Source organism: Ctenopharyngodon idella, chromosome 13 (genome assembly GCF_019924925.1).
Source record: "Ctenopharyngodon idella isolate HZGC_01 chromosome 13, HZGC01, whole genome shotgun sequence".
Taxonomy (NCBI): Eukaryota; Metazoa; Chordata; class Actinopteri; order Cypriniformes; family Xenocyprididae; genus Ctenopharyngodon; species Ctenopharyngodon idella.
Window position 1 is genome coordinate 1,888,400 of NC_067232.1, and position 27,338 is coordinate 1,915,737.

General features: G+C 37.0%; 1 protein-coding gene and 1 long non-coding RNA gene across 2 annotated transcripts in view; one reads left to right on the forward strand and one right to left on the reverse strand.

Moving 5' to 3' along the window:
• Positions 1–414: 414 nt before the first annotated feature.
• LOC127525246 (collagen and calcium-binding EGF domain-containing protein 1) overlaps positions 415–27,338 on the reverse strand; it is a 59,651-nt gene continuing 32,727 nt past the window's right edge. Inside the window, exons 4-12 of the mRNA XM_051917664.1 lie at positions 21,134–21,186; positions 20,104–20,238; positions 18,022–18,159; positions 15,142–15,248; positions 12,425–12,533; positions 10,994–11,133; positions 4,731–4,766; positions 2,682–2,717; positions 415–856 (exon numbers count right to left, since the gene is read on the reverse strand). Of these exons, the coding sequence (XP_051773624.1) occupies positions 596–856; positions 2,682–2,717; positions 4,731–4,766; positions 10,994–11,133; positions 12,425–12,533; positions 15,142–15,248; positions 18,022–18,159; positions 20,104–20,238; positions 21,134–21,186 (1,015 nt within the window). The 3' untranslated portion in view covers positions 415–595. The remainder of the gene's footprint in view (positions 857–2,681; positions 2,718–4,730; positions 4,767–10,993; positions 11,134–12,424; positions 12,534–15,141; positions 15,249–18,021; positions 18,160–20,103; positions 20,239–21,133; positions 21,187–27,338) is intronic.
• Positions 18,166–19,877, forward strand: LOC127525248 (uncharacterized). The gene is made up of 2 exons (XR_007933294.1): positions 18,166–19,487; positions 19,522–19,877. It is a non-coding gene; the product is annotated as an uncharacterized LOC127525248 (long non-coding RNA).

The following is a 27,338-nucleotide window of genomic DNA, read 5'->3' on the forward strand; positions in this document are numbered from 1 at the left end:
TTTCTTTCAAATAATACTGGCCCAAAACTTACTGGCCCCAAACTTTTGAGCAGTTGTGTATTGCATGTTCTATAGTTTTGCAATGCTTAATATTGGAAACAATTCTATGAATAAACATCTTACCTTTTCGGAACTTAAAACTCACTGTGATTAAAAAAACAAAACAAACAAACATTTATTTTAAGAATTTTAAGAGATTCTTCTTAAGTGTGATCTTAAAACAATCTTAAGAAAAACATATTTTTGGAACTACAAAATTTTCTTAACTTTTTTTTTTTTTTTTTTTTTAAGCGGTTAACAGAAATGTTATTCTTAATGTTTAGTGAATCCGACCCCGAAAAAAGAGAACCGGTATACGGTATATGTCACCTATTAGTTATTTGGTAGACAAATGACACAATCAAAATGCCCAAATTACAAAAATGTACATCCTTTATGTTATAAAAATAGAAATTTCATACAATGAAATACATTCAGTCTTTTTTTCAGCGAGTATACAGTTAAATAGCAGTCATTCTGTGATATTTACACAACTCATTCTCTCTTTAATCAGTTATTTCTTTCAGTTCTGGCTCTGTTCGAGCCGAGGACAGTCTCAAATTGGCCAACCAGGATTGTTTAAGGTCCGGGGCAATTTCCTCTTTCTGGTGCTCTTCGGGGGGCTCTGGGGTTTGTAGTCTTCTCCGGAGCCGAAGTCTAGGCTTTCCTGAGAGTCCCTCCAATTGTCTGGGGCAGATGGGAAGTCCTCTCCTGAGGAGTGCAACGGTCTGCTGAACACTTTGTTCTGCAACTCTGCGATGTCATTACGAATGTCAGCCATCATGAGTAACAGGAAGTCAAAGGATCCTGGTGGGCCCTGAAAATGCAAACACACTCATCATCACATGAAATACCTTGTCGCTGGAGTTGTCCCAAAACATCAGGATTAATTGAAATGGGCATTTTCAACAAACTGTCTGTCTTTCTGTATGTCTAATTTTGTGAATTGTTCCTCCCTTCCTGTGGAGCTTGGACACTTCACGGATAGACAGGTGGACGAACAGACAGACAGACAGATGGATAGACAGATAGAGACAGACAGACAGATGGACAGACGGACGGACAGACAGATAAATAGAGACGGACAGACAGACAGACAGACACGGACAGACGGAGAAACAGACAGATGGATTGACGGACAGACAGACGGACAGAAAGAGAGAGACAGACAGACAGACGGACAGACAGATAGACGGACAGATGGACGGACAGACAGACATATAAATAGAGACAGACAGACAGACGGACAGACAGATAGACGGACAGACGGACGAACAGACAGACAGACAGATGGATAGACAGATAGAGACAGACAGACAGATGGACAGACGGACGGACAGACAGACAGATAAATAGAGACGGACAGACAGACAGACAGACAGACAGACAGACAGACGGAGAAACAGACAGATGGATTGACGGACAGACAGACGGACAGAAAGAGAGAGACAGACAGACAGACGGACAGATGGATGGACAGACAGATAGAGACAGACAGACGGACGGATGGACGGACAGACAGACATATAAATAGAGACAGACAGACAGACAGATGGATAGACAGACGGACAGACAGATGGAGACAGATGGACAGACAGACGGACAGACAGACAGATGGACAGACAGACGGACGGACAGACAGAGAGACAGACAGATGGACAGACAGATAAATAGAGACGGACAGACAGACAGACAGACGGACAGACAGACAGACAGACAGACAGACAGACAGAGACGGACAGACGGAGAAACAGACAGATGGATTGACGGACAGACAGACGGACGGACAGAAAGAGACAGACAGACAGACAGACAGACAGACAGACAGACAGACAGACACACGGACAGACACACGGACAGACAGAGACGGACAGACGGAGAAACAGACAGATGGATTGACGGACAGACAGATGGATTGACGGACAGACAGATGGACGGACATATAAATAGAGACAGACAGAAAGAGACAGACAGACAGACAGACGGACGGACGGACGGACGGACAGACAGACAGACAGACAGACGGACGGACGGACAGACAGACGGACGGATGGATTGACGGACAGACAGACGGACGGACGGACAGAAAGAGAGAGACAGACAGACAGACGGACAGACAGACGGACAGACAGACGGACAGACAGATGGACAGACAGACGGATGGACGGACGGACAGATAGACGGACATATAAATAGAGACAGACAGACAGAAACAGACAGACGGACGGACAGACAGACAGACAGACGGACGGACAGACAGACGGACGGACGGACAGACAGACGGACGGACGGAGAAACAGACAGATGGATTGACGGACAGACAGACGGACGGACAGACAGACAGATGGACGGATAATTTTTTTTTTTACTATTACTATGAATTGCTATTACTGAGGGCATGGCACAGTTTGCAAGGGGTAGAGGGTTTTTTTTGTCTGTTTTCAAGAAAAATAAGTCTTCTAGACCTGATTTTGTGGATAATCATACTAGGATGTCTGCTTTAGTACTTCGAGAGTGAGAGACAGACAGACAGATAGACATGTGAAAACTGATTAAAGGTAAGAGCGAGAGAGGCTACCACAGACAAATATATTTCAGACATAAGAACCATGAGAGAAAGTGCCATGATAAGAAGTTCTTACTGGAGGTCCGGAAGGGCCAGGAACCCCTCTCTCTCCCTAGAGAAACCAAAAAAATATTTGGGTTAGCAGGATTACAGTAAAGAAGCCATGAGAAGTCCAACGGGACAGTTATTGCCCGCTATCTCTCAGTAACACGATCACACGTGAGAAAACAAGCCATCGCTAGTCAAAATCAAAATCTCTACTCCATCGTTCAGCATCTCAAAAGTCAGCAAATGAATCACTACACAATGCAATTTAGCTGGTATATGAAACCAAAAGACAGCAATGGGTTTATTCAACATCAGAGTGTATATAAATGTTATCTTAGCACTATTTCTGCGCACCATTTGGAGCTGGTCTATAGCTCATTTGGGGTGAGGTATGGCAGTAGGTACCACAGAGACAGACGTTGTGAGATATTGACCCCTCTGTGGGGATTACGTAGGGTCAGGGTTCACGTAGAGGTAGTAAGCGGCCCAGATGTTTTTGATTTGTGAATACAAAACCAGAAAAACACACTAAACACACACACTATACGTGGATCAACCTTGAACCTCTCCACACACACACATGTTGGAAAACAAACAAAAAGGAAAAGCGTGCTTATATAGCAGTTCACCTAAGGCCTGAAACATACTCTATATATACACTACCGGTCAAAAGTTTGGAATAATTATGATTTTTAAAAAAAAATGTTTTTGAAAGAAGTCTCTTATGCTCAACAAGGCTTCATTTTGTTTGATTAAAAATATAGTAAAACTATAATATTGTGAATTATTATTATTATTATTATTATATGTTTATATGATATAATATATGCTGATTTGCTGCTCAAGAAATGTTTTTTTTTTTTTTTACAGTTGTGCTGCTTAATATTTTGTGGAAACCTTAATACATTTTTTAGGATGCTTATATGAATAGATTTAGATGAACATTTATTTAAAATAAAAATCTTTTGTAATATTATAAATGTCTTTACTGTCACTTTTGAATGGTAGTGTATTACAGTTTCCACAAAAATATTAAGCAACACTGAAACATTTAAATCGTAATAATATTAAACAATATTACTGTTCATAGTGCGAAAGGGATGTACAAAACCAGTGTTACTTTAAAGTCTGCAACAGTGAAGAATTTACTTCTAAAATCAGTTTTCTCTTGTACATCAATTACAGTCATGGTGGGACAATCAATCTTGTTTAGGTTACTTAAACTGTCGACATATTTATAGCTAGGTACCTGAATAATAGTATCCGGTTCAATGGCACAGAAATTTGAAGGCAAATGACATTTTACCACCAAATTTGCTTGCAATGTTTTGACCAAGCATTTGCTCATGTATTTGTGTAACCATAGAGAATTAAACTCTTTCTGATTGAATTTTGAGTTATTTTCAGTGGTTTTTAATGCAAAGTTTGTCTATAAACCAGTCTCCAAGCCTAGCATTGACGGCTTTAAGTGACCTACTTCAATTATACTGTAACATGAACAACCTTGTAATTTAGTTCCATAATAAGCACTATTATGCTTATTTTTAATATTGTTTGTAGACCATGAGCTAGCAGATCACGGTCTCAACAGCGGTTAGACTTGAGAGTAAACGGCAGTACTGTACTATTCTTGATTTAGATGTGCTGGCACCTTTAATACATCTATAGTTCACAAACTTTGACAGTTATATAATAGTATACAATGAAATGATAAAAATATGATATCAAAGCTTTTATATACCATGATTATCTGTGGTGTATTGTGAAATCCCTCAGTGTAATTATACTCAATATTTTGACTAATCATATTTGCCATTTCAAGACCGTAATAATCATGTTTTGACATTCTGAAATATCTGTAATTCGTCACGCAATCTATGATGTCATATTTTTGGACTTTGTTCATTGACCCAATGCCATCCAAGAGTTTATTTCATTAGTGATTGGTCACCATTGATCTTAAACATCTTTATCCTGTTTTTCCAAATATTTGCATTCCGCAGATGGAAAATAGCCCTTGGCCATGACTTTGAAAAGTGGTGGACAGAGATAAAGATAGATAGAAAACATACCGTACCTTCATGCCATCTCTGCCTGGAGCCCCGGGAGGACCCTACACACAAAACATTTTGATTAAACACACAACCACATATATTTATAAAAAATTATATATATGTGTAAAAGCATAGCAGATCTAGTCTGCCAAGACGAAAAACATTAACATTGCCATATTCAATAACATGCTAAAACTATTCCAGGAGATGTCATGATTGAAATATCTAGTTCAGTCATGAAACTCTAGAGGGTGCAGGCTGATAGGTCCTTTACATGCAATCGGCAAGCAGTCACATCATTACCGCATGGCACAAGCTGATTGGCCTCTGCTGATCCAGTAGCCAATGAGATTGCCCGCTCAACATTTAAATAGTCTGGTTCATTGTTTGCTGTAAGCTAGACATGCAGCACGCTATCAGAGTTCCTTTGAAACCCTACACCTTCCCCAGCTCCACCTGCCTAGATCTAGTCTATTTATGCAGCAGCAACAGCATATCTTACATGCTCACAGCCGCGTGTCTGTATCTATTAGCAAGTCCATAATTGCTCTGCAGCAGCAATCAACAGATCTTTTATCATAGTTTGTCAAATTTGCCCCTATTTGGGTGTGAGCAAAAACACGCCGTTTTTGTGTGTCCCTTTAAATGCAAACGAGCTGCTGCTCCCAGCCCCCTTTCCAGAAGAGGGCGGAGCTTTAACAGCTCACGCTTTGGTTGCTCAACAACAACAAAGATGGAGAATCTCACGCAGCCAAAATGACTATAGTCAGTAACGGTGTTCAGCCTTACATTGTTCAAATCGGAGTCGGACACTGATGGAGAGACTCAGGAAGAAGTTACAACTTTTTGAATGTATCTGGAAGTTTCTGAATGGTTAGTGGATAAATGTATGTAGTTGCTGTGGAATTGATTCAAACCCATCGACTAGCATGTGCCGTCATGTTAATCTTTTGTGCAAATCCAGCGTTGAATTGACCCTCATTTGTGAAGCAGTCCAGTGTAAAATGACAGCATGGTAACAACACTCTACTACAACAACTCTTCCTCTTCTCTAAAGCAGCCCAACATGGCCTCGCCCCCTTTTTGTTGCGTGTTCTCGGGGGCAGGGTTTATGTAAATTTTGGGGTTTGTGATATCACCAACCCGGGAAGAAGCTTGTTGTAGTCCCTTACCATCCGTTTGTTGTAGTCCTTAAAAAGCAATTTCTGTAAAGGAAAATATCTCCCTTTGCATTGAACTTTGAGCGTTGTAACTTTGCAGATGTTGTTTATGCTAAAACAGCAACATTACAGACTAACTGAAGTTAAAAAAGTGAAATCATAATCAAGGACCCTTTTAAAAGTTCATCAGTCTTCATAAAAAAGTTAAAGTCATCATAAAATAGCTTTTTATCTGAACAAACCCTTATGACAGTTAAAAGGCCAAAGTAAGGAGTCTCTGCAATCCAAGAAAGACATATTTAGATTCTCCAAATTATAGATTTGATGGTCCTGTTCATTCAACTCTCAAATATTTTCACACATCAAATAATGCTTGTCAAGATCTCTAGGGCAGATCTGAACCACATTTGTACCAGAATGGAAAACATGATTCATTGATCTAAAAATACTGCATTGAATTCTGGGGTGATACGTGGGTGATTAGAGAGAGCTGTTTCTGGGCCAGCGGCAACGTCAACAGTTCTTTAGTAAAGACATAGAATACGTGCGTTCACGGATGGAGCAGTTGTGACAGACAGGGGAGTCCCGTGACTACACATGTAGGGTCTTGGACTTGTATTTATGCACATGTAACACACAACATTCAGACACAACTGGCGGCAGCTCCTTAGACAGCGTTTTCCAAGTACACTGTTCACAATTGCATTACTTCTCATTTATCAAATTAAAAAAAAGAAACTTTGAACAATCTCAAACTAAATTCATGTTATGAGCTACGACTCCTGAGCATTGAAAGGCTCATGTTTCTACATCCAGGATTCATAAATAATTACACAACTTCAGCAGTATTTTTCTTCATTGACAACTCATGCTTTAGTGATGTGGTCCAATGCATTAAAAGCAAAAGGTTGACTTTATCGGACGGGTTAACAGTCGGCCTCGAGAAGCACATGGGCCAAAGAAAGCAACTCATGTGCAGTAACGCAGTCAGCCTTTTCTCTGTTATTGCCATTATCATTTGTCAACATCCAGTGGTAGGATGTATGTTGTGTTTTGGCATATTGAAAAATGTACTAAGAAACTACGAAAGGCTTGGCACACAACCAGCTTTTTTGGTCAGAAATATATCAACCAACTATCAAAAAGGATGGGGGATCAAACATGAATAAGGAGGACAGACAAGAACAAAAAGGGAAAAAAAAAAAAAAAAAAAAAAAAGGATGAAAGTGATTCCTGTTACCCGTCCTAGTTTCCACCCCACCTGCAAAGACGCCCCCCTTCAGAGAGTCAGAGGTCGGCCAGCTGAAGGTCAGGGGGTTTAGGGGACACGTGTTCAAACGCTAGCCCAGGCGGAGGTGACCCAGCTAGGCATGAGTCGATAGCACAATCCGGACAGCTGAAAATCTGCTGCTTTATTGGAGCTAACATGTGTAAACTTAAAGCTAGTTTATTTAAATTAAAAATTAAATTAAATTTTAAATTAAATTAAATAATAATATATTTATATAAACATTTAGTATATAATATACATTATACATTATATATAACAGTAATATTATACATTATAGACTTAATTTAAATTAATATTAAATAAATGAATAAAATACATGGAAATAGTTAATTATTTTAATATTAATTTTAATTATTACATTAATGTTATACATTACTAAATATATTTATATTTAATTTTATTTTTTGCTTAAGTTAAATAAAGTAGGGACATATGAAGTGTCAAAGTGACACCGAAAAAGTATGGATGTGGTTTTAATTTATTTAAATTAAGTTAAATTACCATTGAAACTAAATAAAATATTGATATATGTACTAAAAATATAGTTAAATAATAAATATAATATAATTTTTACATAATATTTATTATATATTACATATTTATTAAAAAATAAAATATTAAAATTATTACAATTAATATTAAAATAATTGAATAAGAATAAATGTATAATTCAAAAATATATTTACACCCTCAATCAATTGTGTTTTTTTTCTTTGATATCTGGCACAGATATTATTGCATACATGTGAACAACAAAAAGTAAATGTATAAACATCATATATGCTCAACAATGCAGAATTTGCATAGCAACACCTTGGCAACCACCCATCATGTTGGAAACTGTATGCATGAGCAACCACCACTCACATAAAGTATATACAATGTTGTTGATTTGTACTCTAATAATAATATTCTTTTGAATGAATGATGGGATGTTACTGCAAAGCAATGTTTTGAAATTGGGACTGTGTATATAATTTTTTTGGCAGGGTCAGTTTGATAATGGCACAGTGATTAACAAGAAAAAATTAAATAGTACTTCATGTCAAAGAAAAGTGTGTCTTGGCGCGGTATTAAATGTAAACAGTCTGTAATGCCTTAAGAGAATTTAAATGGTCAGGACATAAAAACGGGTATGTGTCAAAATACTGGATCTGGCCATTAGGACTTACTGTGTAATAGTGTGATAAAGTCACACACAATCTCTTCCATGTAAATCTAGATTTGTCTCAAGCAGATTCAACAGTGAAAAGCAGGATATTTTGTTGCAATCTCATTGGTCCAAAATTCAACACTACATATGCTGGAAGTCCAAAGTTTTTTTAAATGATTTTAGTGCAAAAACAAAACAGATCCTGCACCTGCTGATCCAGTTTCAGTCTTACAAGACTGTTGAAACTATTAAGAGCCTCCCGTAAAAGCAAACATGAAGTGGAACTGCATCCAAAAACAAAGAATTCCATGGCTACGAGAGCTCAAATCTGATTATGTCCCAAATGAGACCAGACATTACAGATTTAGAGTTCATGACCTTAGAGTAAAAATATTTCAACTACAAATGCATCTTAAGTGTACAAAGAAAACATTCAGTGACATTTCCATGTCAACAGCATACCGAATTGCTCAGTAGATCTACAAATATTCGCGGTCACGAACTTAAGACATTGTCTCCAGAGGCTAGATACACACATGCCGCAAAGTGATGATTCGGCTGAAAAGGTTAACATTAGAAAGCCTGCTGTGATTCACAGCGTTTGTAATTTAAGTGTGAAAAAGTGTGTGTGTGTGTGTGTGTGTGAGATGATAATTCATTATGTTCGTCAGTCTGGGGAAGAATGTGTGAAAGAGTAATGAGGGTTAACAGTCTGTAACAGGAAGTGTAAAGTGTGTCACCGTCGACAGCACCCACAGGTCAGCGAGCTATAACACCATCATGCTGTGTCTAAAATGAAGCTTGGCTCAATAAATCTACAAATGCTAAAAGTGAAAAATGAAGAAATTAGGATCAAGTACAACTAGCAATTAGGAAGTTACTCAGCATCTTAAGAATGTAAGTGTAATGTGATGTTTATAATCTTCACTCCAGGGGTGCTGAATCCTAATCCTGGAGGCCTAACTTCCAGCAGAGGTTATGTCTAAATGCCTGATCCCACCAAGTCAAGAATTGCAGCACTAAGAACATGCGTCACATGATTTCTAACACAACAACGCATCTCTATGAACTCCAGTGTTTTACATATAGTGTAAAAAATTATTAAATGAATTCTGCCTTATTGGGACAATAAAGCCGTCCCTACACATTAGACACTTTATTTCCACTTTTCGTGAGGCGACTGTTGCAAGGGAAAAGTAATATTTTGCAGATATTGTTTACTTTCATGTCATTTAGCTTCTTCAGGTGTGAACAGGCCTTTCCTTAAGGTCTCAAGGGTTTATTTAAAGGGTTAGTTCACCCAAAAATGAAAATTCTGTGATTAATTACACACCCGTAAGTCCTTCATTCATCTTCAGAACACAAATTAAGATATTTTTGATGAAATCCGAGAGCTCTCTGACCCCTCCATAGACAGCAATTTAAAAAACACTTTCAGAAAAGTAGTAAAGACATCGTTAAAATAGTTAACGTGACTGCAGTGGTTCAACCTCAATGTTATGAAGCGACGAGAATACTTTTTGTGCGCAAAAACAAAACAAAAATAATGACTTTATTCAACAATTTCTTCTCTTCCCTGTCATTCTCCTATGCTGTTGATGTAGTAAACACAGTGCAGCACTAAAGAATAAAGTCATTATTTTTGTGAGGCTGATTAATTAATGACAGAATTTTCATTTTTGGGTGAACTAACACTTTAACAATGACAGGTCTGTGTGTTTAAAGGAGGGCTAGTACTAAACCTCAGTAGGAAAGTAGATGTCCATGAGAAGGATTGAGCACCCCTGAATACATTCCTTGAACTTGCTTTAGTAGATCTTTTAGCTAGTCATAATAAATGTGGACACCCAACTAGACTCAAGTTCAAGAATGTAAGCCACAGGCCACCCGGATGTCACAAAATAGATGCTGAGCCAAACCAAGTTATCTTAATAGAGCTTAATGGTGAGGCAGAGACAAATGGCAATGAAAAACAACACCACTGCTCTGTGTGCTAAGCAAAACAGACAGCATCAAGAAACATCAAGATTAAATGGAGTAGTGCAATCAGATTGTGTGCTTATGCTAGACTAATTATTATGATTATATATGCAGTAAAATGAAATAGTGCACATTAGTCCTTAAATCAGACACTTTACGATACTAATTAAATTACAGCTGATAATACATGGTTTGTGAGGTTTCTAAGGCTACGTTCAGTATGTAGGCAAAAAGTGCCCCCCCCCCATAATAACACTGTGAACAGCACAAACCACATGGAATCTGATCATTTCGATTCTGATTTGGGCCACTTCCATACGTGGTCCTAAACCAGATACATGTTTTGCAGTGCAACCTCAGTCTGAACAGTCATATCGAAATTCACGCGACTTTTACGTCACTCTAGGCCAACATTCGTCACAGTTCTGCGCTGATGCAAGCCACTCCACAGATTTTTCATACTGGCAGTCGTTTGGTCACTCAGTGAATTTGGAAGATAGCAGTGAAGTCAGTCAGTTGAAGGACCGTGCGCTGTTATATTATGATGACAGCTCTATACAAGAAAAACGTTGCTCTCTTTCTCCTCATCCTCGTCTACATCCTCCTTATCGCCTGCGCACAAATTCACTGGCTTCAGCGGCACATTCACCTTATAAATGCAGTGTGAACGTAGCCAGGTTACATATGAGGATTGATACGTACCATTGGGCCACGTCGTCCCTGTTTAATATGAGACAGGTCCGGTGAGGGTCCAATAGGCCCCATGTTGCCTCTGGGACCAGGCAAACCTTGTGGCCCCATCTGTCCTGGGGGGCCAGGGGAACCTTTGGGTCCTGGGCTCCCTGAGAGAAACATAAAAAGTGACAGGTTTAAAGAAGAAAGGCTTTAGGAAGACAGATGACATGAATGGAGAAAATAAACACCACATAACTGTCACCACCTGTTTTGAGCATTGACATGAAAATGCATCTGAACTTAAAGGGTTGTAATTTGTGAATGCTTTGTAATACAGACCTAAGGTTCATCTTTTTTTTGTTTAAAGGATTAGTTTACTTCAGGCGATGTCGGACGATTTTTTAAGTTGGATGGAGTTTGATCGATTTTGAAAATAAGATGGAGTTTTTCGCCCTACCGTGGTACGTCACGCGTGACCTTTCCAACGTGATTACATCATTTTTTTTTTTTTTTTAAATAACTGATCGTTTCGCTAGATAAGACCCTTATTCCTCGGCTGGGATGGTGTAGAGCCCTTTGAAGCTGCATTGAAACTACAATTTGGACCTTCAACCCGTTGGTAGCCGTTGAAGTCCACTATATGGAGAAAAATCCTGGAATCAATGTCTTCTCAAAAACCACGATTTCTTGTCGACTGAAGAATGAAAGACATGGGGGGGGGGAGTGAATTCTGAAGTGAACTAATCCTTTAAGAAGACACTCAGTAGATTACTGCACGAGTGAAAGCACTTCAAAAATGAATTAGAGGAAAAAAAAAGTTATAGAAGTTTAAATTTACTGTAAAGCAAATGTACTGTACTAAACATTTTTTATTTTATACAAAATATATATTTTACTCTAAAATTGCAATAAAATAAAAGCCATACATCTAACCAAGTTGTGTTCCAAATTTGAATTTCACAAAAATTGAAGTTCCCATGAGATTTTGTTTAGGCGTTGTAAAAAAAAAAAAAAAAAAAAAAAAAAAAAAAAAAAAAATAGCCACCAGGTGACACCCACATTCCATTGAATGATTTTGATACATTCTCCTGTAACAAATTAATACATTTCTGTCAAAATATCACTTTTATCACAAAACAGTCACCAAATATGGAACCTAGAGTCTCAGACCTTTCCAACGATATGCTTTTTGTCAAGATTAGAAAAAGTTAAAATCAATTTTGTAATACGAAACATGACAACGCCCACTGGGGGGAAGGAGCCCGCTAAAAGGGTTTAAGGTACCGTTTCCATGGTAATGCAATGTCCAATTTCAAAACGGTTTTCACGGGATAAATTTTGAATGTTTAAGCTTTCGAATGATACCTAATTAATGATGATTACTAAAATATGTGATAGGAAAAATGGCAAGCGTCCTGCTAGCGAGACGGTGACAGTTAAGGGGTTAACAAAGCTCACCTGCAGGCCCAGGTGGCCCTGGAGGTCCAGGTAAAAATGAGTGTGTCATCAACATCTTTTCATTGGTCATCTGCTTATTGACCTCTGTGTTGCTTGGCAACAAGGCAATCTGAGGAAAGGAGAGTTAAAACACAGATCATCCGGGGTCTTGCGGTTTTCTTGCACTACAGGACTAGAAAAGACAGAACAGAAACACGACATACACTATATTTTTGGTTCTGAAGCTCAACAGAACCAAAAACGCAAGACTTACAGTTAGTTTTACAGGAAAGAAGCCCATAAATATAAATAAAAGTCATTAATTGCGCTCTCTCTCTCATGCTGATCCAAATCCAAAATGTGGTTATTTCTTTTCTGTGAAAAAACTTCAATAAAAAAAATCTTCATGCTGCCCTAAAATGAAATGAAATAAAATGAAAATAATTAAAATTTAAAAAAGATAAAATAAAAATGAAATATAAAACAAAGAAAAAAAAAATGGATGGATGGATGAGATATAGAGAACAAGCCATATGGAATACTTTTGTTTTTAATTGTATGGTGATTTTTGACAGACATGCCACTATGGATGATAGTTGTATGGAAAAGAACTATATTAAGATTATGTAACAATATGACGGTGAGTAAATTTAGTCAAACTATTCCTTCAAGCAAACGACTAAGGATTTTACGATCACGTGATATCAATTACACTACCTGTCAAAAGTTTGGAAACATTACAATTTTATTTGTGTGTGAAAAAAGTCTCTTCTGCTCCATTTATTTAATCAAATAATACAGTAAAAACTGTATACAGTAACATAAAACTATGAAATATTATTACAATTTAAAATAACTGTTTTCTTTTTTAATACATTCAACATGAACATGCAATCTGATCTATAAACTGTAACATCTGTGTACATGCCATTTGCAAAAACAGGAAGTCCCTGAATTATTCAGGTTGGTGCATGGACTGAGATCAGTGCCTGTCTTTTACAAGCATTCTTTGTGGAGTATTTCACTTCAAAGAACTGGAGGCTGTCTGGGTGAACTGGAAGTATCCATTACCTGCTAACCTCTGAGCTCTGGACATCAGTACACACACACACACACACACACACACACACACACACACACACACACACACACACACACACACACACACACACCTTTGAGGTCTCGCCACACACAGTAGATACAGCCCTAGGCCTAGGGCATAAATCTGCGTAAGTGTCTGTGTCCAGCCCTTTGCAAGCAATTTAAATCTCATTTGTCATTGTTTCTGGTTTTGATTTGTGTCGGGTTCCTTGGACTGCACATATTTCAATTCTGAGAGCCAATATCAACCACTTATGATGGCGTGAGAGATTAGCAGCATTATGTGCCGTGAAGAACAGTCCATTTTGCAAGAAAAGATCTGCAGTTGAATTAAAACACTACAACTCTGATTCAAAACCTAGTGAATATTGCAATCTGCTGCCTAAATAAGCTACCTTCAAAGGCACCATCCTAACAGTCATGTCACACAGGTTTGGAACAACTTGAGGGTGAGTAAATGATGACAAAACATGAACTATCCCTTTAAACACAATATTCTGAACAGGAAAATATACATTTTGAATTTAATGTATTATATTGGTACTGTTCAGTATTGAATTACATACCAGCCACAAACTTTTGAATGGTAGTGTATGATTTTTTTCTCTTATGCTTACCAAGGCGGCATTTATTTAATCAAAAATACAGTATTAGCAGTAATATATTGTGAAATATTTTTCAATTTAAAATAACTGTTTTCTATTTTGATATATTTTAAAATATAATTTATTTCTGTGATGGCAAAGCTGAATTTTCAGTATCATTACTCCAGTCTTCAGTGTCACATGATCCTTCAGAAATCATTCTAATATGCTGATTTGCTGCTCAAGAAACATTTCTTATTATTATCAATGTTAAAAACAGTTGTGCTGCATAGTATGTTTCGGGAAACTGATATATTTTTATCAGGATTCTGGAAAGTTTAAAAAAAAAAAAAAAAAAAAAAAAAAAAAAAAGTACTTTTCTTGAATTGAAAAGAAATCTTTTGTTAAATTATGTCTTTAATCACTTTAATGTCACTTTTGGTCAAATTAATGCATCCTTGCTGAATAAAAGTATTAAATTATTAAAGAAAGCAATAGAGGAGAAGTTACAACAACAGTCAGAAAAACCATTTGTAACAATCATATCAATGTTTTTACATCACCTTCTCATAGAACCATACGTCTTGCCTCACTCTTACCAGTTCACCACTTTTTTTTACTCTCAAACCTTTCCCTCATAGTCTGTTGGACCACACGCCGTGAGCTATATATCACGCCGTGACCATGAGGGTGCTGAGTGGATTTGTTGACAGTCTCGCTTTGACTGCAGAACACAGACTCTGCGCCCTCAGCCTGTCTAAACCGCATCACTGCGTTCAACGTGATTTACTAGCCTGCAGCAAGGACAGACATAAGTCACACTACCAGATCGCTCAGCTGTTTGGGCCAAGTTTTATCACTCTTTATTTCACCTATAAAGTCACCAACACATCCCTAAAGACCTGTATAACCTGACTCTGACTTGCTCGTGAAATATTGGCAGGTAGGTTCTTGTTGGGTCGACTCAAGTATACGGATGAGGACATGCATATAAAAAAAATCTGCTGCTTGTTTTAATGAATAAGCCCCGCAGGTGAAACTGGAATAGTGTACCTTCTGTTTGAGTTGGAGAACGGTCATTTTCATCTGATGGAAGTCTTCACATGTGGCCGAGCACGTTCCCTCTTTCATGACGTTGTCTGACTTCTCAAACAGCGGAGCTGCAAAGAGATAACATGCATGTGGAATTTAAGGAAGGCTGTTGAACAAAACCAAAAGCAACAAGCTCAGTGAAAAGAATCCATCCATGATGGCAGACGAGTTGAGAGAACTGTTGATTATACACATTTCATGAAATAAAAAAGTTCTCATTGAAAGTAGTTCAAACTCTTTGAAAAAAAATTACTGTTTTACCCAATTTCTGTGCATGTATTTTTATGCTTAGAGCATTGCACCATTAGCTTAGCAATATGCTAACTGTCGAGCCTTGTGAAAAAGTACACTTAAGCATACTTTTAAAATTAGTTATCATGTAAATAATCTACTTTAAAGAATATACTAAGTGCAAACTGAATTAAAAGTAAAATTAAGTAAAAATGTATTATAATTTACATTTACAGTATATTAAATGTAATTAACGGGACTTGAATATGGTAAAAGCGATACTGCCGATTGTGCTGAAAAGCATTTATGGTGAACTAAAATATACATTAATTTAATTTCTATTGAAACTTGTACACTGTAAAAAAGATTTGTTGGTTTAACTTAAAAAAGTAAGTTACCTGATTGCCTTAAAATTTTGAGTTCATTGAAATTAAAAATTTGAGATACAATGATTGGTTTAATCAACAGAATTAATTTTACAATGATTGGTTTAACAACAGAAACTCGAGATATTGTATGCACCACATTAATTATAATGATAATGATAATTAAGTTGATATGACAAAAGAAAAAAAAAGTTGTGATAAATCATGAAAATAATTTTTTTACAGTGTGTCATATAATATATTTTTTTATTTTTCATATAATTATACATTTTTTAATGAAATTACAATTTAGTATATTTAAAATATATTAACATTAAATGCAATATCAAATAACACTATAGTCACAAGTATAATCAAGTACTTTACATGTGCTTTGTATGTTAGTCAACCGATCAAAATAACTACTTTAAAGCATGAAAAAGCTTATTAAAACAATGATCAAATAATGTACTTTAAAGTAAAGCTTTTAATTTGATATTATTACAAAGTGTGCTTACTGTAAGTGTGTTACAAAACAGTCAGGAAACACTATTTTCAGGTACACTTAAGTGGCCTTTTTTAATTATTATATTTTTTAAAAATATGTGCTTCTACAGTTTTTTAAAAATATTTTTAAGATTTGAAGTATACAACAAGTGCACATTTAATAAGCACACTTCCTTTTCACAAGGAGAATCTCCAATTTGTAGCACGTACAGCTGCTGCCTATGTAAAGTGTTCTAAATCAATAACTTTTGAGATTCTGTTTCAGTTAGTATCTTATTTAGGCAGTAGACAACAAGGTAGCTCACTAGCTTTTGGGACAGAGCTAATGGTGCCATAAACTTATAAGAGATATCTTAAGTCTTGCTCAAGGTCATAATAGAGGCTCACTCTTTACAGGCATCATCAGAAATGTACTAGCTCATGCCAATTCTGTCCGCTGAGTCATATCACAATCTCCAACAGCTTAGTTTGACTCATAGCTGATAACCTCATCTGATCCACACACTGTAATCTCAGTGCTCTGAAATTCTCAGAATTCCTTTTTTGTACATCTGGATTATTGCATCCCCGAATGCCCCAAAAGGTCATCTCGTTTTGCACTCAAACTGACCCAAAAGAGAGGAAACAGCACACAGGAAACTCTGACAGACAAAAAAGCCAAAAAGATAGATGGACAGAGGAGTGGAGAGGAGGAAGTGATTGATGCTAATGCTAACCGCTAGCTGGTGTCCCAAGTCATTAACCGCGATGGGTCAGTGGACTTCCTGCAGGGAGGCAGGAAGCAATGTCTTATAAATGTGTCAAGCCAGAAGAGGCTGCAGAATGGATTTCTTTGTAAATAGTGAGGTGATTAAGAGTTAAGCCATATCTGAAATGAAATTAGGATGTTCTTGGTTCATAGCCAAAGCCAGGAACAGGAACATGTTGCAAACCTGCAAAATTCTAAGTTAAAGGGTTAGTTCACTCAAAAATGAAATTTCTGTCATTAATTACTCACCCTCATGCCATTCCAGACCTTCGTTCATCTTCAGAACACAAATTAAGATATTTTTGATGAAATCCAAAAGGTTTTTTAATCCCCCATAGAAAGCAATGTAATTACAAGTCATTCAAGATCCAGAAAAGTAGTAAAGACATCGTTAAAATAATCCACGTGACTACAACTTAATGTTATGAAGTGACGAGAATACTTTTTGTGCGCAAAAACAAAACAAAAATAACTTTATTCAAGAATCTTTTCTCTTCTGTGTCATTCTCATATGCTGTTTACGTTCAGCGCTTCCAGGTTCTACGTCAGAATGCCGGCTCATGATTGGCCGATGCTGTTCATGTGAGCACCACGACGCATGCGTGTGATGCTGAAGCAGGATTTTTGCCAGCCAATACCGAGTTGGCGTTCTGACGTAGAACCTGGAATCGCTGAACTTAAACAGCATAGGAGAATGACGAGAGAGACAAATTTGTTGATTGAAGTCATTATTTTTGTTTTGTTTTTGCGCACAAAAAGTATTCTTGTCTTGTTGAACCACTGTAGTCACATAGACTATTTTAACGATGTCCTTACTACTTTTCTGGATCAGTGAACAGTTTGGGGCCTTTAACAAATCCAACAAATGGGTCCCAAAAAAAGTTTGACAAACCCCAATGTACAGAAGAAAAGAAGAAAGCCAAAGACCAAAAGAGAGAGCAAGGAAGCTAAAAGATTAAAGACAACCATGGTCCCAGAGCATACACTCACCTCTCTCGCCCTTGGTGCATGTTTTCCCATCGTCCTCTAGGTAGAAGCCTCTCTCGCACTCACACCGGTAGCTGCCGGGGGTGTTCACACAGATCTGTGAGCACACCGTCTCGTTATTGTTGGCACATTCATCAATGTCTGACGCAAGAACAGAGAGTCAAAGTGTGAGGGATGGAAAGTTGGCAAAGCGCAAACGATGTGATATTCACTCCTCGGGCACTATGGAACGCTTCTGTGAGATCCGCCGGAGAAACAAAATTTGACTCCAATCAAATCAACAATTCAGCAGTCAGGGAGGTCAGACCCTTTAAGAAAAACTCAAGCTGATATTAAAGAGACATTGAGAAATCAAGCCCCATGAACTAAAAACAACCTATAGAGGGCACTAACATCTTCATACTGTTAAATATTCCAGATCAAACAGGTACAATTTCAAAACATCCTAATCAAATTAGTTTTCAGTCACTAAGTTGTCAGTCTTCTTTTGAAAAACAAATTTTACTGCAGCTATTGTTATAATAAATATGTGATATGGTAAAATGCACTATTGAAGTTCTATATAGAACTTTAAATGGTTCTTTCAGGCACTTCATATCATGGGATCATCAATTTAGATCATTTTAATTCAATTTTAATTGTAATTAAATTATGAATTAAACAGCTTGTAAACATACTTTATCGCTAGAAAAAAATGAAATAACCGTTAAACATGAAAGTATTATGCAATCATTTAAGAAATTTCTCCTTATATAGAACCTCTTTGGCATAAAGTGTTCTTTAAAATTGAGTCAAGAACCTTAGGGTTCTATATAGAACCCCATTGAAACTTTTTTCCCCTAAGAGTGTGGTATTAGCGTTCATGGGTGTCAAAATAAATTAAAATGACAAAGCTTTTGAAAATTAGAAGAAGATGCCCTATTATTATTTATTTATTATAATTTTGCAGTTTAAGAATGTATATAATAACAATAAAATAAAAATGAAATGGATATATGTACATTATAGTCTCAAAAAATATATAAAAGGAACAGGAACATGTTGCACACATGCAAATGCAAAGTTAACTTGCTAATGAGAAATTTTAATGGTCATAAATATTTATATTATTAAATAATTATATTTAAATTTCAATATTTATATTACACATGTCAAATGCAATATAAATTAGGGGTGTGACGAGATCTCGTGCCACGATCTTGCGATATTAAAATGTGACGAGATTTCTCATCGAGGTGAAAAGCTGTCTCGTAATATCACCATGATGGACAATGAGGATGAAATTAGCATAGAATATGCCACTGCTGTCGTTTTGATTTTTTTTATAGAAATAAAAAACATTTAATTCAGTTGTACAACGCTCGCTTCAATTGTAAACTATTGTAAATGTTTGCTCTGCTCATCCAGCACGAGCTGCAAAGTCGCACACAGTGCAGCAGGAATCAGAGTTCACTGATCATGCAACGAGAGTAAGGCGAGATGACTGACAAGACCATGGCGGAGGATTTGTTGCACAACAGAGCCTAAGCGTCTGATAAATGTCTTATCTTGTAGAATGAATGCTCAGCACTGCCGCTCCCTATACACAGAGTTTGCGCGATTGCGAATTCGATTTGCGAAAGTAAAACGCAAACTCCCTGATATGTGCAAATTAGGCTACATACAATAGCCTGTCTCCCAATATCAAACCTATCTTAGGCTGGGCTGTGTAGTTGTAACCATCTCTTAGCTCTGGTCTCTTATTAGGTTTTTACAGCAGAAAAAAAAAACAACAAAAAAAGTAAAAATACTAAAATGGGTATATAACCATCTCAAATAAAAAATAAAGATAAAAAAAGAAAATGACAGTTTTCTTTGCATACACCTTTCACATATGTCAGAGACAAAGATCAAATGGTATCACATTCACCTTTTCTTGTTTATGATTGATGCATTCATACCTGTGCAGCATTTGCAGTGTAAAAACTGTGAATTATTTTTTGCAACATTTCAGTTAATGCCAAACTCAGTCATATCTGTATTTGAATATACTCAAACAAGTATAATTTTCTCAATTTATTCATAAGAATATGAGTAAAATCTTACCCAGGCAGTACGGTTTCTCACGGTTTCTATGTCTTTCCCGGTCATAGCGATACCCAGAGTAACAGGTGCACACCACACGGCCAAAATGATCGGTACACTGCTGTTCACACGGAGCGCCGGCACACACATCATAGTCTGCATATACAAACAAACAAACAAATATAAACACAACAAGAGAGGAAAGCACAGGGTTATAAACATCAAACCTAGCTTTAAAACAAAACCCACAGTATCGTTGCAATTTCCGGAAATCATATGCAAATGTGCTAATTCAAATGTCTTTTCCCATTACAATTTTAATGTAATAGTAAAAAGAAAACACTGTGGTCTAGGAAGCCAGTACTGCAAGTTCCAGCCCAAGAATTCTCCCATCTTTTCCTTATTCCACGATTTCTCCTAGAAGAGCCAAACCATCTCAGGCACAGCATGGAGCACCATGTGAGTCAGGGAAATATGTGTCCATTCTCAACTGGTACTTTATGTGTTTCTCATCAGTGGAGAGGGGGCAGGTAAGGACACCAGTGAACATAAACAGCATAAAAAAAGAAAAAAGACTTTAAAAACAAGCTGTAGACTGTCTCAAAGGACCGTTCCAGAGACCACTATACACCCTCTTAATGTGGCAGGACGAACCGCAGAACGCAGACAATATAATTGCACGCTTTTATTTGACAGTTACGAGTCAAAACTTGTTAGTGGTTTGAACCCCTCAACCAAAGAACGAGAAGTATATTACTGCATTCATAAGCTAATATACAGACCTGTTCCCACTATAAAAATACACGCGAGGTAATCAAGATATCCTTACTGGTTGGGAAAACTCTGCCAAGCTTTTTAAGGTGTGCTGGAAATGTTAAAACAACAGTAAAAGCACCAGCTGAGTTGTTTCCAAAAGGAATGATTTTGTTTAGAACACTAATGGGAGATGAGGGAAAACGCGTCCAGAAATATCAGAGCAAATTTAGCCCAGAGGAGTCTAGTAGAGAGAGAGAGAGAGTGAGAGAGAGAGATGGGGGAGGGTGTGTCTTACCTTCTGGAATACACTGCCCCAGCACAAACTTAAAACCTTCACAGCACTTCTTTCTAAAAGAGAGAAGAAATTACAGAATTTTTTAAAACATTTAATGATGCTAGGGTGCACTTTATAAACCCATTTTTTTCTATTCATAATTCTTTTCATCCGTTTTATCATCACAAATCACAAGTTCTTATAAAAGTATCAAAAATCTATCTATCTTTAAATTTGTCTTCAACAAGCTTCATGATTGAGGTATCATTCATAACTGTAGCCAAAGTCTCTTCCAGACAAGTCATTTCACTCGGCGGCCATCTTTGAAACGTTTCTCAGGCAGCTATTTCAGTCATGCGAGTACAGCTCCTATCTCTTTGAATGGGGAAAAATCAAATTCTCCAAAGCTGTTCACCAAGCTAACAATTAAATTTCCTATTTAAAATCACCAATGAAATCTGACAACAACTGTCTCATAAATTGTTTCTAAATGATCAAATCATGAAAAAAAAAAAATGCATTTTTCAGGCTGGACCAGCCAATGCTACTGTTTCAGTAGCAACCGGAGCTTCTAACAGCAGCTGCAGTGACACAATGAATTTATCAATTGACAATTGGCTCTTGTATTTAGAGGGCGGGACTTATTCTGCCATATTGCGCGTTGCACTTTCTCCCATTCATAATAATATGAGTGCACCGTCTTTGTAAATCTGAAGTCTTTGCTGTAGCACAAACAAGCTGAGACGTGTCACGCACAGAAGTTTATGGGTTTATTCAAAACCCCCAACTGAACGGATGAGCAATAATAATACTGATGCTTGCCTAAGAAACTTCAAGACAGACCAGATGTCCCAATCCAGTCTGAAACAAATCTGCATTAATTATTAATGTGCGTGCACAAGTGTGTTTTTATGATTTAATGTGATATCCATGTCCACAATATGAGACAGACAAAAAGGAGATCCAATGGGGAAAAAAGGTGTTTTCTGGTCAGTAATGGAAAACTCACCTCCAAGGTAAGACAATAAAATTCCCCTGAACCTTTTGCCTCTCCAAGTGGTCATTGTGGTGATGTTCCATTTTCGGAATGGCAAGGGAACAGCTCACAATCACTAACAGAAATGATTCATTTCCAAACTATTTTACAATGATTCCCAAATGTTTCAATGCTCAAAAAAAGAAAAACAAAAAAATACAACAGGGGGGAATGGAATTTGGATATTAAGTAATGGCAATATCCTTTCCAACAGTATTACTCACAAATTTTGTGGAACTGTTTAGTCTAGTCTTCTAGAATAAGCTCTGTTGGTCTACTCTGGAAGCAAACTGATCAACAATGTTTAAATGGTGCATATTAAATAGAATATCAGCATGTTAAACATTTAAATGCACTGGTTTACAAGTTCATAAGAACATAAACAGCTAATATATTTCCACATAATCACTTTTACAGTCACATACAGAGTACGAAGTCTGAGCTGGGCTACGGGCTAGTATGGTTTGAATCATGGGAGCTGTTTAGGTGGTCTGATTCACACAGAAAAACTTTATTGGTTTGTTTGATGTTTGAGATGAAAATATTGGGAACCACGATCACTTAAGAATCTCTCTCACACACAAACCCAAAACCAAAACCCAGTAAACCCTCCCAATATTAAGGGGCACCATCTACATCTTGATATTCTGAAAAAATAATAAATGTACATAATAATATACTTCAGCTACATGAAACCATATGAAATTCCTTAACAGAAATTACACTGCAAAATGTAATTATGTAATATTTTGAGAAGTGGAGAAATCACAGATAATCATAAAATAATCATGATCCACAACTTGGCATTGAATTTAATAGACTTGAAACACTGACTACATTAGCTTGTTTTCAGACAAGACTTGCAGTCTTTCCACATCACACCATTTTTTTCTGCTGCATGTTGCCCAGAACTAATGGGTGTCATTGGAGTTCCCTCCAAGATAAAGAATTTTCCCACGCTAGAGAACCTGCAGCATTCAGCCTACTGAGACACTGACTCTGGAGTTTGCTCTTTCTAAACTCTAAATGAAGGTTTCAAAAGTGATTTTAAAGTCTATCATTATGCCGTAAGTATAGAAGCTTGTTTCCGCCACCGAATAAAAAATAAAAAAGGTAATTGCAACATTTTCTCTCACAATTCTGACTTTTTTCTCTCGCAATTGTGAGTTTACATCTTGCATTTCTGACTTTTTTTCTCAGAATTTTGTGATATAAACTCACAATTGCGTGTTATAAAGTCAGAATTGCGAGATAAAGTTAGAATTGTGTGATATAACTTGCAATTGCGCGTTTTAAAGTCAGTATTGCGAGATATAAACTCATAATTGTGAGTTATAAAGTCAGAATTGCTTGATATAAAGTCAGAATTGAGATATAACCTCACAATTCTGAAAAAAGAAGTCAGAATTGTGAGAAAAGTCAAATGCGATATATAATTGCGAGATATTGCAAGTTTATAACTAGCAATTTTGAATTTATAACACAATTCTGACTTTATAACTCGCAATTGCGACTTTATATTATGCAATTCTGAGAAAAAAAAAATGTCATAATTTCGAGATGTAAAGTTGCAATTGAGAGAAAAAAAGTCACAATTATCCTTCATTGTTTTATTCCATGGCAGAAACAAACTCCCATACATAGAATAACCTTTAAAAGTCATGATGTGATATAATAACCTTTAAAAGAACTATGATGACGTAATAGAACCTTTTAATGAACTTATGATGTCATAGAAGAACCATTTAAGGTACTATGATGCAATATGAGAACCTTTAACTATTTAATGTTTGTTTATCTAGCCTATGTGCTAATTCTTGTTAAAGGAAAAACTTTATATATACATATACATTTTTATACATAAATACATATTCACTATACTGCCAAAAGTTTTGGGACGCCTGCCTTTACGTGCACATGTCTCCGCTCTAATTCATCCCAAAGGTGTTCTATCAGGTTGAGGTCAGGACTCTGTGCAGGCTAGTCAAGTTCCTCCTCACCATACTCATCCATGTCTTTACGGACCTTGCTTTGTGCATTGGTGTGCAGTCATGTTGGAACAGGAAGGGGCCATCCCCAAACTGTTCCCACAAAGTTGGGAGCATGAAATTGTCCAAAATGTCTTGGTGTGCTGAAGCATTAAGAGTTCCTTTCACTGGAACTAAGGGGCCAAGCCCAACCCCTGAAAAACAACCCCACACCATAATCCCCCCTCCACCAAACTTTACACTTGGCACAATGCAGTCAGGCAAGTACCATTCTCCCGGCAACCATCAAACCCAGACTCGTCCATCGGATTGCCAGATAGAGAAGCGTGATTCATCACTCCAGAGAACACGTCTCCACTGCTCTAGAGTCCAGTGGCGGCGTGCTTTACACCACTGCATCCGACGCTTTGCATTGCACTTGGTGATGTAAGGCTTGGATGCAGCTGCTCGGTCATGGAAACCCATTCCATGAAGCTCTCTACGCACTGTTCTTGAGCTAATCTGAAGGCCACACGAAGCTTGGAGGTCTGTAGCTATTGACTCTGCAGAAAGTTGGTGACTTCTGCCCACTGTGCGTCTCAGCATGCGCTGACCTCTCTCTGTGATTTTACGTGGCCTACCACTTCGTGGCTTAGTTGCTGTTGTTCCCAATTGTTTCCACTTTGTTATGATACCACTAACAGTTGACCGTGGAATATTTAGTAGTGAGGAAATTTCATGAATGGACTTACTGCACAGGTGGCAACCTATCACAGTACCATGCTTGAATTGAGTGAGCTCCTGAGAGCGACCCATTCTTTCACAAATGTTTGTAGAAGCATTCTGCATGCCTAGGTGCTTGATTTTATACACCTGTGGCCATGGAAGTGATTGGAACACCCGAATTCAATAATTTGGAGGGGTGTCCCAATACTTTTGGCAATATAGTGTGTATATATATATATATATATATTTATTTATGTATATAAACGTACAGTATATATAAAAATCAGGGTATGACAGTCTGCCCTCTTACCTAGGAACACTTAAATTCTGAATTCAAGAAGGCTCACACTGACACACAGAGTTGTAAAATCAACTGTGCAGTGCCACACAAGTGCTGTAACTCACATTTATATGGTGAAAAACAGCAGAAACGGAGAGAGTCCATGGGGAGGAAGCACTGAGAAGTGGAATAGGAGGGCAGAGGAGGCACAAATCTCCTGCTGTGGGAGGTGATGATGGGTATGAGAGCACAACGAGGTGGAGGTGATTTTCACACTTCGACGCATGTTTGCAGTCATGTACACACACAGACACTCAGGGGGTCATATTCACTCTACCAAACTAAATCACACATGCATGCACACTGCTATAGAAACATAAACACAAGGCATGTTACAATACAGCTGTGAAATTGCAACTAATGCATATGAAAATGAGCTAAGTTTAATATCTGCAAATGGAGATGTTAAGAAAAAAAAAGGTAAAACTCTCTAGTAATCTCACATGTATCTCCTATCAAAAGATCTAAACAATGTGCTCAGATTTGAGAGTATAATAAAGTCTGTAATTAAAATTCCAAGAACTTTCACAAACACATACAGTATAGTAAGGACGTAGGTTTAGGTACATTGAGATCCAAAAGAGAAAATCTCAGTTTTTCTGGTATGCTGACAGCAAAGCCACCCTGATCCTCCACAAATACACAAACTCTATCTCCTAACAAACACGCAACATTCAGAGAGAAGAACGCACAGAGAGAACAGCCAGAACTGACCCTGGACCTGTGTCTGCTAGGGTAAGCTTTCCAAAAATATTTTTAAAGCTTTGTTTATTGACTCTCTGAACTGTTTACACTTAGGTTTCCATCCATCTGGTGCTTTCACAAATATTCATAGTTTGAGGGTTTGACTTTTCATTTCATTTTTTTTTTTTTTTTTTTTTTTTTTTTTTAAATCTCTTTATAAAAACCTCATATAAAACACAGACTTTGAAACCTATCATGAGTACATTTTTTAAAAATAATTATTTCTTTAGGTTTAGTATCATAATATCTTTATTTACCCTTTATTTTAGTTATAAAATATATAGGATGTAATACAATATGAATCATGCATATTTCCAGGAATTTTAGAAACAAAATCTGGACAGCATGAAAGTATTTATTAGTACATGCGTCATTAATATGAATAATTATACAGGCTTAATGGACAGGAGAACATGAAATCCAGCTGGACCAAATCCTATAATGATCTAAACAGAGCCAGAAATGTTCAAACATGAAATCAAACTATACTGTATACATCACACAATCCAAAACCATGTAAATATACGAAACTTCACAAGGGCTATAATATTTTGCCTTGAGCGACCCCAGATGTTCTGTACTGACGTCTTATAGACTACGGCTACTTATAACGATTCATATTATCTGTGTGACACAGTGCTGATTTAATCTCAGAAGCTTGAAAACACAAAACCAATCATGAGTGTTCAGGCCTGTTTCAAAATAACATGTGCTGTACAGAGGAACAGCAAATTATAATTTCAGTGGGGAAAAAACAAGACCGTTTTTCTAAAGATAAGGTTAACAGCACTAGCATTTAAAAACTTGACACATATTAATGTAAACCTTTGAATCACTCCCTATATTAGTGGCATGTCTGTTAAAGCCTGACAGCCTGATGCAGGCCAGAATCTCTAGAATCAGTTTCCCTGATGACCGTTTCTCATGACAGGACCTTTGAGAGACACTCCAGCCCACTGGAGTCTTCACGAATGCAATTAAGACACAAGCTTCTGAGATAAGTTTCACAATATTAAGCACCTACACATGGAAGAAATACTACAAAAACTTATGAAAAAAAAAAAAAAAAAAATACTATAAAACTATAAAAGTCTGATTATACAATATGAATTTAAGAGAATTCTTCTTAACATTGGAAACCTTTTAAAATTATATTTAGAATGGCAGGTGCTACACAAAGCAATTGTGATTTTACAACTCGCTATTCTGACTTTTTTCCCCGTGCAATTCTGACATTTTTCTCAGCGCAACTGCGACTTTACATCTCGCAATTCTGACTTTTTCCCCCCTCGCTATTCTGACTTTTTTCCGTGTGCAATTGCGACTTTATATCTCACAATTTTGACTTTTTTCCACGCGCAATTGCGATTTTACAACTCGCAATTCTAACTTTTTTCCCCTCACAATTGCGAT